Source organism: Symphalangus syndactylus, chromosome 8, assembly GCF_028878055.3.
Source record: "Symphalangus syndactylus isolate Jambi chromosome 8, NHGRI_mSymSyn1-v2.1_pri, whole genome shotgun sequence".
Lineage (NCBI taxonomy): Eukaryota > Metazoa > Chordata > Mammalia > Primates > Hylobatidae > Symphalangus > Symphalangus syndactylus.
In genome coordinates this window covers 28,587,835-28,602,711 of record NC_072430.2, presented here as the reverse complement: position 1 = coordinate 28,602,711, position 14,877 = coordinate 28,587,835, and the positions used below count along the sequence as shown (strand labels likewise).

Sequence of the window (14,877 nt, the reverse complement as noted above, 5' to 3'; positions counted from 1 at the left end):
AGATATTTCTAATTAGGTACTAATGTTTCTTACAGTTTTCAGAATAAGTAAGGAATAATTTTTATGCTGTATATTGCCTTCCTTTTACAGTGAAGAAGAACTGTTGTATCTGAGTTTCATTGAAGATATAACAGATGAAATTTTGAAACTTGGTTTATTTTCAAACAGGTTAGTTTTTTTTAATTGTGTTATGGCAATTCAGGAGTACATTAAATATTCTTCATATTTCTTCATATGATGTTAAAATTTTAAAGTTATTTTCCCATATTGGGAAATGAAAAAATATATTGCTTTCTTGGAAACTTATTATTATAATTGATAGCAAGTTGTAAAGAATGTTTAATTTATACTCTAGGGGAAGTTCACCACTTGGGAGAATTAAAGAATAGAGCTTTTATTGATTTTAATATTATATCCCTTGTGTTATAAGTGACTAGTGAAGGAAGATCTTTATCACTTATTTGCAAAGCTCCATAATCCCATTTTACTATCTAAAATTGTCATGAGAATGAAAAGTAAGCATTTTTGGTGCAACCATTATTAGTATTAGATCTAGTAAAATGAGAACAAATTAAGAGTTAGGTTTGCACACCGGTAAGTTAAATGGAAAGTTTGCAAAACCAGATTAGCTATTGCATAGCTTAAGGAAACTGTGTGTCCTGAATTTGGCTTGAACATTTATGTATCTAAGATTCATTGAGCACTGAGCTCTACTTTATGTTATGTAACCTAGGACCCTATTATGTATACTACTTGCTTTCTCTGTCATAATAATATGCCAAGCATAGACATTTCTGATAAATTATTTCTATCCTCTACATCAAGTTTTTTAAAAAATTAAAGCAAACATTTTCATTATTGGTATAAAAAGACATATCAAAAAGACCTAAGATTTTTGGCATTAATTCTGTTGACCTCTTTCATTTTAAAAAGTTGGTTAATGATACTTGCATAATATGGGTAAAGAGTTTCAAGATACATAATGAAAAGTTTTGGCAATCTGTATCATAATATGAATATACTTAACACTGCTCGATCGTGCACTTAAAAATGGTTAAGATGATAAGTTTTGTTGGTTTTTGCCACCACAAGAAAAAAAGTACACTTACAAAATCATACGTATTTATGCTTAAAATTTTATGTTTTTCTCAAGTTTATAAGACTGTTTATTACAGCATTTTTATAATCGTACCAAAAACCAGAATCAACCTAAATGTTTAATGGTAAATATTTGATTGAATAAACTGTGGAATATATATGAAATGTGAGGTCTCTTTAGGGATTAAAAATGATGTTGAAGCGAATTTACAGATATAGAAAGATGTTAAAGATATATGTCGTTGATTAGAAAAAACAAAATAGGGCTGGGCGCTGTGGCTCACACCAGTAATCCCAGAACTTTGGGAGGCTAAGGTGGGCGGATCACAAGGTCAGGAGTTCAACACCAGCCTGGCCAATATGGTGAAACCCCATCTCTACTAAAAATACAAAAATTAGCTGGGCGTGGTGGTGCGTGCCTGTAGTCCCAGCTACTCGAGAGGCTGAGGCAGGAGAATCGCTTGAACCCCACAAGGCGGAGGTTGCAGTGAGCTGAGATCGCGCCACTGCACTCCAGCCTGGGCAACAGAGTGAGACTCTGTCTCAGAAAAAAAAAAAAAAAAGAAAAAGAAAAAAGAAAAAACAAGGTAGATACCCAAATCGTATGTATTGTTGAATTACAATTTGGTAAAGAAATACAAATGCATGGAAAAAATGCCTAGTAGTGAATATTCTAAAATGTTAACAATAGTTGTAAAAAGTAGAATACAGATTTCTTGGGTTTTAAAAAAAATTGTGAAATAATTCAGAACTACTAACCCTGAGGTTGGCTCATAACTTCACTGATGCTAGCAAATGATAACAAAGGAAATTAGTTGTTTTTTAAAAAACTGTTGATACATTCCTGTGATAGAGAGGTGAGCATGGTGTTTTAGAATGAAGAAATTCTGTGGAGCCAGACACATCTGGGTTAAATTCTCCTAAAGGCTTTTGACCTCAGGGGAGAGGAAATTATCACCTTAGAGATGTGGCTTTCTCATCTTTAAAATGGTTTTTACACTATCTTTCCCTCCCTACATTGGTCAGAATTAGAGGTAAAATGATTATTATGACTAGCACAGTAGCACTTAATGGAAATTAATAGGTGATAACTTTTAAATTATTACATGGATTTACCATCAGTGGGAGTTTTTAAATTTTTTTATTATTTTTTTTAAAATTTTGTGAAGTACACAGTAGGTATGTATATTTAAGGGGTACATGAGATGTTTTGATACAGGCAAGCATTGTGAAATAAGAACGTCACGGAGAATGGGGTATCCATCCTCTCAAGCATTTATCCTTTGAGCTACAAACGATCAGATTACATTCTTTATTTTAAATGTACAATTAAGTTATTATTGACTGTAGTCACCCTGTTGTGCTATCAAATGGTCTTATTCATTCTATGTTTTTGTACCCATTAACTACCCCACTTCCCCTGCAGCCCTCTACTACCCTTCCCAGCCTCTGTTAACCATCTTTCTACTCTCTATGTCTGTGAGTTCGATTGTTTTGATTTTTAGATCCCACAAATACGTGGAAGCATGCAATGTTTGTCTTTCTGTGCCAGGATCATTTCACTTAATATAATGATCTCCAGTTCCATCCATATTGTTGCAGATGACAGGATCTCACTTTTTTAATGGCTGAATAGTACTCCATGGTGTATATGTACTACATTTTTTATCCATTCGTTAATGGACACTTAGGTTATTTCCAAATCTTAGCTGTCATGAACAGAGCTACAACAAACATAAGAGTGCAGATATCTCTTCGATATCCTGACTTACTTCCTTTTGGGATTGCTGGAACATATGGTAGCTCAATTTCTAGTTTTTTGAGGAATCTCCAAACTGTTCCCCATAGTGGTTGAACTAATAGTTTACATTCTTACCAACAGTATGCAACGATTCCCTTTTCTCCACATCCTCACCAGCATTTATTATTGCTTGTTTTTGCATATAAGCCATTTTAACTGGAGTGAGATGGTATCTCACTGTAGTTTTGATTTGCATTTCTCTGATGATCAGTGATGTGGAACACCTTTTCATATTCCTGTTTACAATTCGTATGTCTTTTGAGAATTGTCTATTCAAATCTTTTGCCCATTTTTTGATTGGATTATTAGATTTTTCCCATAAATCTAATAGTAAATAGTTGTTTGAGCTCCTTATATATTCTGGTTATTAATTCCTTGTCAGAGGGGTAGTTTGCAAATATTTTCTCCCATTCTGTGGATTGTCTCTTCACTTTGTTGGTTATATCCTTTGCTGTGTGGAAGCTTTTTAACTTTGATCCCATTTGTCCATGTTTGCTTTGGTTGCCTGTGCTTGTGGGATATTACTCAAGAAGTCTTTGCCAGACCAGTGTCCTAGAGATTTTCCCTCAATGTTTTCATTTAGTAGTTCCATAGTTTCAGAACTTATATTTAAGCCTTTAATCTATTTTGATTTGATTTTTGTATGTGGTGAGAGATAGGGGTCTAGTTTCATTCTTTTGCATATGGGTATCCAGTTTTCCCATTACCATTTATTGAAGAGACTGCCTTTTCCCCAGTGTATGTATGTCCTTGGCACCTTTGTCAAAAATGAGTTCACTGTAGGTGTGTGGTTTTGTTTCTGAGTTCTCTATTTTGTTCCATTGGTCTGTGTCTGTTTTTATGCCTGACCATGCTGTTTTGGTTACTGTAGCTCTGTAGTATAATTTGAAGTCAGGTAATATGATTCCACCAGTTTTGTTCTTTTTACTTAGGATAGCTTTGGCTATTCTGGGTCTTTTGTGGTTTCATGTACATTTTAGGATTTTTTTTTCTATTTCTGTGAATAATGTCACTGGTATTTTGATAGGGATTGCATTGACTCTGTAGATTGCTTTGGGTGGTGTGGACATTTTAACAATATTGATTCTTCCAATCCATGAATTTGGAATATTTTTCCTTTTTTTTTTGGTATCCTTTTCCATTTTGTTCATCAGTGTTTATACTTTAATATAGGAATTTTTTAAAAGTATAATTTAGGAAGGATTATAAAATATCTCTGTAAGAGGTTTTTCTTTAGGGTTTGGTTGTGTGTGTGTGTGTGTGTGTGTGTGTGTGTGTAAAGATCGGGGTAGAGAGGCTTTGGGTGTTTGCATATGTCTGTGAGAGAAAAACAGCTTTTTGGTGGTGGGGTGAGAAAAAGGAGAATTTTATTCAAAGAAATAAAAGTAGCATACAGTCTTTCAGAAACATGTAACATGAAGCAAATGCATAACGGAAGAACTTAGAACAGGAAAGGATTAGTTTTCAGCTTTACAGAGAAAAAGAAAAATCTGAAAAACATTTTTCAACCTTTGTAGTTTCAGTGTTACATGGCTAGTTTATATTTAGATGATTTTCTGATTTTGAGACATTAACATTTTTGTTTATCATTTGTAGGTTTTTAGAACGACTGTTCGAGCGACATATAAAACAAAATAAACATTTGGAGGAGGTTTGTCTTTCCTTATAACTTCATTAGAAAAATTATAATGTAAAAATAATTTTACGGTTTTTTCATACCTTCAAACAATATATTAAAAGCAAGTGCTTATTTTTTCCCTTGAACTTTTTTGAGGGTGGTGGTGGGAGAAGTGAAAGGAAAAGTATTAATCCTGTGAGATTTTCAGCACTGCAGTCAAAATTTACGTTGACTCAATTAATGTAATTAGTCTTATGTTTTCTTAATCCTAGGAAAAAATGCGCCACCTGCTGCATGTCCTGAAAGTAGACTTAGGCTGCACATCGGAGGAAAACTTGGTAAAGCAAAATGATGTTGATATGTTGAATTTATCTGATTTTGCAAAGGCTGGGAATTCAGAACCAAATAAATTAAAAAACGAAAGTGAAGTAACAATTCAGCAGGAACGTCAACAATACCAAAAGGCTTTGGATGTGTTATTGTCGGCACCAAAGGATGAGAACGAGATATTCTCTTCACCAACTGAATTTTTCTTGCCTGTTTATAAATCAAAGCATTCAGAAGGGGTTATAATTCAACAGGTGAATGATGAAACGAATCTTGAACCTTCAACTTTGGATGAAAATAATCCAAGTATTTCAGACAGTTTAACAGATCAGGAAACTTCTGTGAAGGTCATTGAAGGTGATAGTGACCCTGAAAAGGTTGAGATTTCAAACGGATTATGTGGTCTTAACACATCACTCTCCCAATCTATTCAGTTCTCCAGTGTCAAAGGTGACAATAATCATGATATGGAGTTATCAACTCTTAAAATCATGGAAATGAGCATTGAGGACTGCCCTTTGGATGTTTAATCTTCATTAATAAATACCTCAAATGGCCAGTAACTCAATATTACTTTTCTTCCTTTTTTAAAATGTATGTATAAGATTTCTGTATTAGTTTTCTGTACTGCAATAATAAGTTACCAGAAACCTAGCGGCCTAACATGCCACACACATTTATTATTTATCCCACAGTTTCTGTGGATCAGGAGTGTAGTCACAGCTTAGTTGGGTCCTCTGCCCTGGGTCTCACAAGGCTACCCCACAATCAAGGCAGTGGCTGGGGCTGTGTTTTCATTTAGAGAGGATTGTTGGCAGAATTATCTTCCTTGCAGTTACAGATTTGAGGGCTTTGTTGTCTTGCTGACCAGTGGCTAGAGGCTGCCTGTAGTTTTCTGCCACTTGGCCCTTTCCTTAGGGAAGTTATAACATGGCTGCTTGCTTTTTTAAGGATATCAGGAAAACTAGAGAGATTCTGCTAACAAGATGGAGTCTTACATAATGCAACATAATCACAGGAGTGACTTTCTATCACCTTTGCTGTGTTCTTTTGATTAGAAGCAAGTCATGGGTCTTGCCCACACTTACGGGTTGGGAATATATACAAGGGTGTGAATGCCAGAACACAGGAATCACTGGGGTCATCTGAGGACCTGCTGGCCACAATTTCTAAAATCACTTTTCAGAGGAAAACATATTTTACCCATATTTTCAGAGGAACATATTTTACCCAGACATAAGCGGTTTTGTAGGCTATGGGAAATGGTTTATGATCTGGTGTGTGTCTTGAAGCATTGGACCTTGTCTGCAATATCTTTAATTTCGTTTTTCTCACTTTCCTGCAATATCTAAAGCCTCAAGGACCTTTCAGTTGTCAGTGACCCAGGGAATTCTGTCAGCTGGCTGAGATGTTGTCTCTTGTTGTGAGTGCAAACATTTAGTCAGACCTGTCTGAAGCCCTCCCCTACCCTTGTAGCTCGTGAATGAAACCCTTACTATTAGAACATGGTCCGGCAGATTCATCTCTAATTATACCTTTTCAACTATTTACAATAATATAATTGAATATTTGTGTGCCCGTTATGTACAAAGTTTCATGCCTAGATACTGTGGAGGATAAAAACAATAACCCATTTTAATTTTATATTTTAAAAAATACAACCCAGGTATTCTTCTAAAAACTTAACAGTGACTTCCAAGTATCCTGTTCTTTAACTCGGGCTTTTATCATCCTTTGGCCACAGCAGTGTTTCCCAAAGGGTGGTACTTACCACTGGAGAGCTGAGAGTTGATTTTAGTGGTATGTGGATGACACGTCCGTCTCATTCATGGGATGCTGACCATCACCACTGTCTTCAGGATAAGACACAGGTACAACCTGCAAAGCACAGTACGGTGGGACTGAGCACCCAACCCACTTCTCACCTCCACTGTCAGAATCCCCAACTCACCCTGCTGCAACCCTTCTTTGGCACACCTGCCCCTCAGCCCTCACCTCTGGACGTCTTCCCTTTAACCCTGTAAGCAACACCGTCTATCCCCTCTTGCAGTCCTCTTAAACCTCCTGAAATAACCTTGGCTCTATTCTTGGTTCCCAGCCTGGGTCTCCCCATCTGTTAGATCTTTACCCCTCTATTTGCTTCTTGGGTTCTGTTGTTCCTCAGCCCCAGGGTTCCTTTCTTCAGTCCCAGCCTCACTCTTTCACAAACCCCCTCTTCCCATTCCCCATGTAACTACCCCAGACCTACTGGCCTGGCCCAAATTTTCCTTTCTTGGCTGGAGCTACCATCTATCTTACCATCTGATAGATTCTCAGAAACTATCTCCTGGCTGCTGTTCTCCAACACTTTGGTCCAAGCCCCAGACCTGCCCTATTTGACATTCAGTCTTCTTCATGCTCTAACTCTGGGTACAGCTTCTTGTCTCTGGCACCATGACCCATCCTAACTTGGATACCTATTAGGACAATTTGTTGTTATCCTTTAGTTTCCCTTTAAGTTTTAAAAGGTGAGTTGATTTAAAGAAATATTAAAAATGGTTCTTGAATGTGGCAAAAGTATTATAGTATGAAGGTAGGATGTGGCTGGTAAGTTTGGGAAACAGCACTTAAACTCTTCTAGCAGCATCTTTTTTTTTTATCCCTAAGACATCTTGTTACAGCATTAAGAAACATCTTTATATCTTCCCCTCTTCCTTCTCACACAGCCCATCAACTGAGGCTGAGAGGCATGATGAATGCAAGTGTGTCTTCTGAGCCAGGTTGCCAGGATTTGATTCCTTTTGAGCTTTGACTTTGAGCTGGGTTACTGAGCCTGTGTGTGTTTTCTCATATCTTGGATGGGGGTAATTACAGAGCCTTTATCATAGAGTACAAGAATTAAATGAGCTTGCATGATAATTAAATGCAGGCTGCTGCTACTTTTTTTTTGCTATTTATTTTTTATTTCAGTGGGATTTTGGGAACAGGTGATGTTTGGTTACGTGAATAAGTTCTTCATTGGTGACTTCTGAGATTTTGGTGCACCCAGCACCTAAGCAGTGTACATTGTACCCAATGTGTAGTCTTTTATCCCTCACTCCACTCCTACCCTTTCTCCTCAGCCCCCAAAGTCCATTGTATTATTCTTATGCCTTTGCATCCTCATAGCTTAGCTCCCACTTATGAGTGAGAACATACAATGTTTGGTTTTCCATTCCTGAGTTCCTTCACTTAGAATAATGGTCTCCAATTCCATCTAGGTTGCTGCAAATGCCATTATTTCATTCCTTTTTATGGCTGAGTAGTATTCAATTGTGTGTGTGTGTATATATATATATATATACACACATTACATTTTCATTATCTACTTGTTGATCGATGGGCATATGGGCTGGTTCCATATTTTTGCAATTGTGAATTGTACTACTATAAACATGCGTGTGCAAGTTATCTTTTTTGTATAATGACTTCTTTTCCTCTGGGTAGATACCCAGGAGTGGGACTGCTGGATCAAATGGTAGATCTACTTTTAGTTCTTTAAGGAATCTCCACACTGTTTTCCATAGTGGTTGCACTAGTTTACATTCCCACTAACAGTGTAAAAGTGTTCCCTTTTCACCACATCCACACCAATATCTTCTATTTTTTTTATTTTTTGATTATGGCCATTCTTGGAAGAGTAAGGTGGTATCGCATTGTGGTTTTGATTTGCAGTTCCTTGATAATTAGTGATGTTGAACATTTTTTCATATGTTTATTGGCCATTTGTATATCTTCTTTTGAGAATTGTCTATTCATGTCCTTAGCCCATTGTTGATGGGATTGTTTTTTTGTTTCTTGCTGATTTGTTTGAGTTACTTATAGATTCAGGATATTAGTCCTTTTTCAAATGTATAGATTGCAAAGATTTTCTCCCACTCTGTGGGTTGTCTGTTTACTGATTATTTCTTTTGCTGTGCAGAATCATTTTAGTTTACCTAAGTTTCATCTGTTTATCTCTGTTTTTGTTGCCTTTGCTTTTGGGTTCTTGGTCATGAACACTGCCTAAGCCAGTGTCTAGAAGGGTTTTTCTGATGTTATATTCTAGAATTTTTATAGTTTCAAGTCTTAGATTTAAGTCTTTGATCCATCTTGAGTTGATCTTTCCATAAGGTGAGAGATGAGGATCGAGTTTCATTCTTCTACATGTGGCTTACCAATTGTCCCAGCACCATTTGTTGAATAGCTTTGTTGACAGTCAGTTGACTGCAAATATTTGGCTTCATTTCTGGGTTGTCTATTCCATTCCTTTGGTCTATATGCCTTTTTTTTTTTTTTTTTTGAGGCAGAGTCTCACTCTGTCACCCAGGCTGGAGTGCAGTGGCGCGATCTGGGCTCACTGCAACTTCTGCCTCCTGGGTTCAAGCGACTCTCCTACCTCAGCCTCCCAAGTAGCTGAGATTACAGGCACCTGCCACCATGCCCAGCTAATTTTTGTAGTTTTAGTTTTGCAGTTTGTAATTTTAGTAGAGACGGGGTTTCACCATGTGGGCCATGTTGGCCAGGCTGTCTCAAACTCCAGCATAAAAGGTATGTTCCTTCTATGCTGATTTTGCTGAGGGTTTTAATCATAAAGGGATGCTGGATTTTGTCAAATGCTTTATCTGGTCTATTCAGATGATCATGTGATTTTTGTTTTTAATTCTGTTTATGTGGTATATCACATTTATTGATTTTCAGATGTTAAACCATCCCCGCAGCCCTGGTATGAAACCCACTTGATCGTGATGGATTATCTTTTTGATATGCTGTTGGATTTGGTTAGCTAGGATTTCGTTGAGGACTTTTGCATCTGTGTTCATCAGGGATATTGGTCCACAGTTTTGTTTTTTTGATATGTCCTTTCATGGTTTTTGCTATTAGGGTGATACTGGCTTCATAGAATGATTTAGGGAGGATTCCCTCTTTATCTTTTGGAATAGTGTCAATAGGATTGGTACCAATTCTTCTTTGAATGTCTGATAGAATTCAGCTGTGAATCCATCTGGTCCTGGAATTTTTTTTTTGTTAGTAATTTTTTTTTTTTTTTTTTCTGAGACAGAGTCTCGCTCTGTCGCCTAGGCTGGAGTGCAGTGGTGCGATCTCAGCTCACTGCTGCAACCTCTGCCTCTTAGGTTCAAGCAACTCTCCTGCCTCAGCCTCCCAAGTAGCTGGAATTACAGGTGCCTGCCACTGCGCCCAGCTAATTTTTGTATTTTTAGTAGAGACAGGGTTTCACCATGTTGGCCAGGCTGGTCTTGAACTCCTGACCTCGTGATCCACCCGCCTCGGCCTCCCAAAGTGTTGGGAATTACAGGCGTGAGCCACTGTGCCCAGCCTATTTTTGTTGGTAATTTTTAAATTACCATTTCAATCTCACTGCTCGTTATTGGTCCGTTCAGAGTTTTCTGTTTCTTCCTGTTTAATCTGGGAGGGTTGTATATTTCCAGGAATGTATCCATCTCCTCTAGGTTTTCTAGTTTATGCATGTAGAGCTGTTCATAGTAGACTTGAATTATCTTTTTTGTTTCTGTGGTATCGGTTGTAATATGTCCTGCTTATTTCTAATTGAGTTTCTTTGGCTCTTCTCTCTTTTCTTCGTTAATCTCACTAATGGTCTATCAGTTTCATTTATCTTTTCAAAGACCCAGCTTTTTGTTTCATTTATCTTTTATATTGTGTTTTTTTGTTTGTTTGTTTCAATTTCATTTAATTCTGCTCTGATCTTAGTTCTTTACTTCTGCTGGGTTTGGGTTTGGTTGATTCTTGTTTCTCTAACTCCTTGAGGTGTGACCTTAGATTGTCTATTTGTGCTCTTTCAGACTTCATGATGTAGGCATTTAATACTATGAACTTTCCTCTTAGTTCTGTCTTTGCTGTATTCCAGAGGTTCTGATAGTTTGTGTCACTGTTATCATTCAGTTCGAAGAATTTTTTAATTTCCATCTTGATTTCATTGTTGACCCAATGATCATTCAGGAGCAGGTTATTGAATTTCCATTTATTGGCATGGTTTTGAGCGTTCCTTTTGCAGTTGATTTCTAATTTTATTCTACTGTGGTCTGTGAGAGTACTTGGTATGATTTTTCTTTTTTAAAATGTGTTGAGACTTGTTTTGTGGCCTATCATATATGGTCTATCTTGGAGAATGTTTCATGTGCTGATTAATAGAATATATACTCTGCAGTTTTTGGGGAGAATGTTCTGTAAATATCTCTTTGGTTTATTTGTTCTAGGGTACAGTTTAAGTCCATTGTTTCTTTGTTTACTTTCTGTCTTGATGAACTGTCTACTGCTGTCAGTGGAGTATTGAAGTCCCCCACTATTACTGTCTTGCCATCTATCTCATTTTTTTGGTCTAGTAGTAATTGTTTTGTAAATTTGGGAGCTCCAGTGTTAGGTGCATATATACATTTAGGATTGTGATATTTTCCTGCTGGACGAGTCGTTTTATCATCATATAATACCCCTCTTTGTCATTTTTAACTGCTGTTGCTTTAAAGTTTGTGTGATATAAGAATAGCTACGCCTGCTTGCTTTTGTTGTCCATTTGCATGGAAAGATACTCCATTGGTAACAAATATCCCATTGGTATTTTGTTGGTAACTTTTTAATTACCATTTCAATCTTGCTGCTTGTTATTGGCCTGTTCAGAGTTTCTGTTTCTTCCTGGGTTAACGTAGGAGGGTTGTATATTTCCAGGAATTTATCCATCTCCTCTAGGTTTTCTAGTTATTCCATTCAAGATATTCCATCCAAATGGACACCAAAAGCAAGCAAAAAGGATTCTACCCCTTTACCTAAGTTTATATGATTCTTTTTGTGTCAGGTGGGTCTCTTGAAGATAGAATATACCTGGTTGATGAATTCTTATCCATTCTGCCATTTTGTATCTTTTAGGTGGAGCATTTAGGCCATTTACATTCAACGTTAGTACTGAGATGTGAGGTACTATTCTATTCATCATACTATTTGTTGCCTGAATACCTTAGTTTTTTTTTTTTTCATTGTGTTACAATGAAAAATTATAGGTCCTGTGAGATTTATGCTTTAAGGATATTCTATTTTGATGATTTTGAGGATTTAAGATTTAGAGCTCCTTTTAGCAGTTCTTTTAGTGCTGGCTTTGTAGTGGCAAATTCTTTCAGCATTTGTCTGTCTGAAGAAGACCATATCTTTCCTTAATTTATGAAGCTTAATTTTGCTGGATAAAAAGTTCTTGGCTGACATTTGCTTTGTTTAAGGAAGCTAAAGATGGGACCCCAATCCCTTTTAGCTTGTAGGGTTTCTGCTGAGAAATCTGCTGTTAATCTGATACCTTATCTTTTATAGGTTACCTGATGCTTTTGCCTCATAGCTCTTAAGGGTCTTTCCTTTTTCTTGACTTTAGATAACCTGATGACTATGTGCCTAGGCAATGACCTTTTGGCAATGAATTTCCCAGGTGTTCTTTGAACTTCTTGTATATGGATGTCTAGATCTCTAGCAGAGCTGAGGAACTTTTCTTCAATTATTCCCTCAAATATGTTTTCCAAACTTAGATTTCTCTTCTTCCTCAGGAACACCAATTATTCTTAGGTGTGGTCATTTAACATAATCCCAAACTTCTTGGAGGTTTTGATAATTTAAAAAAATTATTTCTTCTTTGTCTTTGTCAGATTGGGCTAATTTGAAAGCCTTGTCTTTGAGCTGTGAAGTTTCTTTTTTTTTTTTCTTTTTTTTTTATTATTATACTTTAGGTTTTAGGGTACATGTGCACAATGTGCAGGTTTGTTACATATGTATCCATGTGCCATGTTGTTTTGCTGCACCCATTAACTCGTCATTTAGCATTAGGTATATCTCCTAATGCTGTACCTCCCCCCATCCCACAACAGTCCCCGGAGTGTGATGTTCCCCTTCCTGTGTCCATGAGTTCTCATTGTTCAGTTCCCACCTATGAGTGAGAACATGCGGTGTTTGGTTTTTTTGTCCTTGCGATAGTTTACTGAGAATGATGGTTTCCAGCTTCATCCATGTCCCTGCAAAGGACATGAACTCATCATTTTTTATGGCTGCATAGTATTCCATGGTGTATAGGTGCCACATTTTCTTAATCCAGTCTATCATTGATGGACATTTCAGTTGGTTCCAAGTCTTTACTATTGTGAATAGTGCCGCAATAAACATACGTGTGCATGTGTCTTTATAGCAGCATGTTTTATAATCCTTTGGGTATATACCCAGTAATGGGATGGCTGGGTCAAATGGTATTTCTAGTTCTAGATCCCTGAGGAATCGCCACACTGACTTCCACAATGGTTGAACTAGTTTACAGTCCCACCAACAGTGTAAAAGTGTTCCTATTTCTCCACATCCTCTCCAGCACCTGTTGTTTCCTGACTTTTTAATGATCGCCATTCTAACTGGTGTGAGATGGTATCTCATTGTGGTTTTGATTTGCATTTCTCTGATGGCCAGTGATGATGAGCATTTTTTCATGTGTCTTTTGGCTGCATAAATGTCTTGTTTTGAGAAGTGTCTGTTCATATCCTTTGCCTACTTTTTGATGGGGTTGTTTGTTTTTTTCTTGTAAATTTGTTTGAGTTCTTTGTAGATTCTGGATATTAGCCCTTTGTCAGATGAGTAGATTGCAAAAATTTTCTCCCATTCTGTAGGTTGCCTGTTCACTCTGATGGTAGTTTCTTTTGCTGTGCAGAAGCTCTTTAGTTTAATTAGATCCCATTTGTCAATTTTGGCTTTTGTTGCCATTGCTTTTGGTGTTTTAGACATGAAGTCCTTGCCCATGCCTATGTCCTGAATGGTATTGCCTAGGTTTTCTTCTAGCATTTTTATGGTTTTAGGTCTAACATTTAAGTCTTTAATCCATCTTGAATTAATTTTTGTATAAGGTGTAAGGAAGGAAACCAGTTTCAGCTTTCTACATATGGCTAGCAAGGTTTCCCAGCACCATTTATTAAATAGGGAATCCTTTTCCCATTGCTTGCTTTTGTCAGGTTTGTCAAAGATCAGATGGTTGTAGATGTGTGGTATTATTTCTGAGGGCTCTGTTCTGTTCCATTGGTCTATATCTCTGTTTTGATACGAGTACCATGCTGTTTTGGTTACTATAGCCTTGTAGTATAGTTTGAAGTCAGGTAACATGATGCCTCCAGCTTTGTTCTTTTGGCTTAGGATTGTCTTGGCAATGCGGGCCCTTTTTTGGTTCCATAGGAACTTTAAAGTAGTTTTTTTCCAATTCTGTGAAGAAAGTCATTGGTAGCTTGCTGGGGGTGGCATTGAATCTATAAATTACCTTGGGCACTATGGCCATTTTCATGATATTGATTCTTCCTATCCGTGGGCATGGAATGTTCTTCCATTTGTTTGTGTCTTCTTTTATTTCATTGAGCAGTGGTTTGTAGTTCTCCTTGAAGAGGTTCTTCACATCCCTTGTAAGTTGGAGTCCTAGATATTTTATTCTCTTTGAAGCAATTGTGAATGGGAGTTCACTCATGATTTGGCTCTCTCTTTGTCTGTTATTTGTGTATAAGAATGCTTGTGATTTTTTGCACATGGATTTTGTATCCTGAGACCTTGCTGAAGTTGCTTATCAGCTTAAGGAGATTTTGGGCTCAGATGATGCGGTTTTCTAAATATATAATCATGTCATCTGCAAACAGGGACAATTTGACTTCCTCTTTTCCTAATTGAATACCCTTTATTTCTTTCTCTTGCCTGATTGCCCTGGCCAGAACTTCCAACACTATGTTGAATAGGAGTGGTGAGAGAGGGCATCTTTGTCTTGTGCCAGTTTTCAAAGGGAATGCTTCTAGGTTTTGCCCATTCAGTATGATATTGGCTGTGGGTTTGTCATAAATAGCTCTTACTATTTTGAGATACATCCCATCAATACCTAATTTATTGAGAGTTTTTAGCATGAAGGGCTGTTGAATTTTGTCAAAGGCCTTGTCTGCATCTATTGAGATAATCATGTGGTTTTTGTCTTTGGTTCTGTTTATATGTTGGATTACGTTTACTGATTTGCATATGTTGA

At 37.0% G+C, this 14,877-nt stretch overlaps 1 protein-coding gene across 9 annotated transcripts in view; it reads left to right on the top strand.

Moving 5' to 3' along the window:
- The window catches only part of SPATA7 (spermatogenesis associated 7), a 61,914-nt gene extending 56,502 nt beyond the window's left edge, over positions 1 to 5,412 (top strand). For all 9 annotated transcript variants that reach the window (XM_055288512.2, XM_063645509.1, XM_063645507.1 and 6 more), the window contains 3 exons: positions 91 to 168; positions 4,496 to 4,550; positions 4,790 to 5,412. In XM_055288512.2, coding sequence (XP_055144487.1) covers positions 91 to 168; positions 4,496 to 4,550; positions 4,790 to 5,374 — 718 coding nt within the window. In that variant the 3' untranslated portion in view covers positions 5,375 to 5,412. The remainder of the gene's footprint in view (positions 1 to 90; positions 169 to 4,495; positions 4,551 to 4,789) is intronic.
- Positions 5,413 to 14,877: the final 9,465 nt, after the last annotated feature.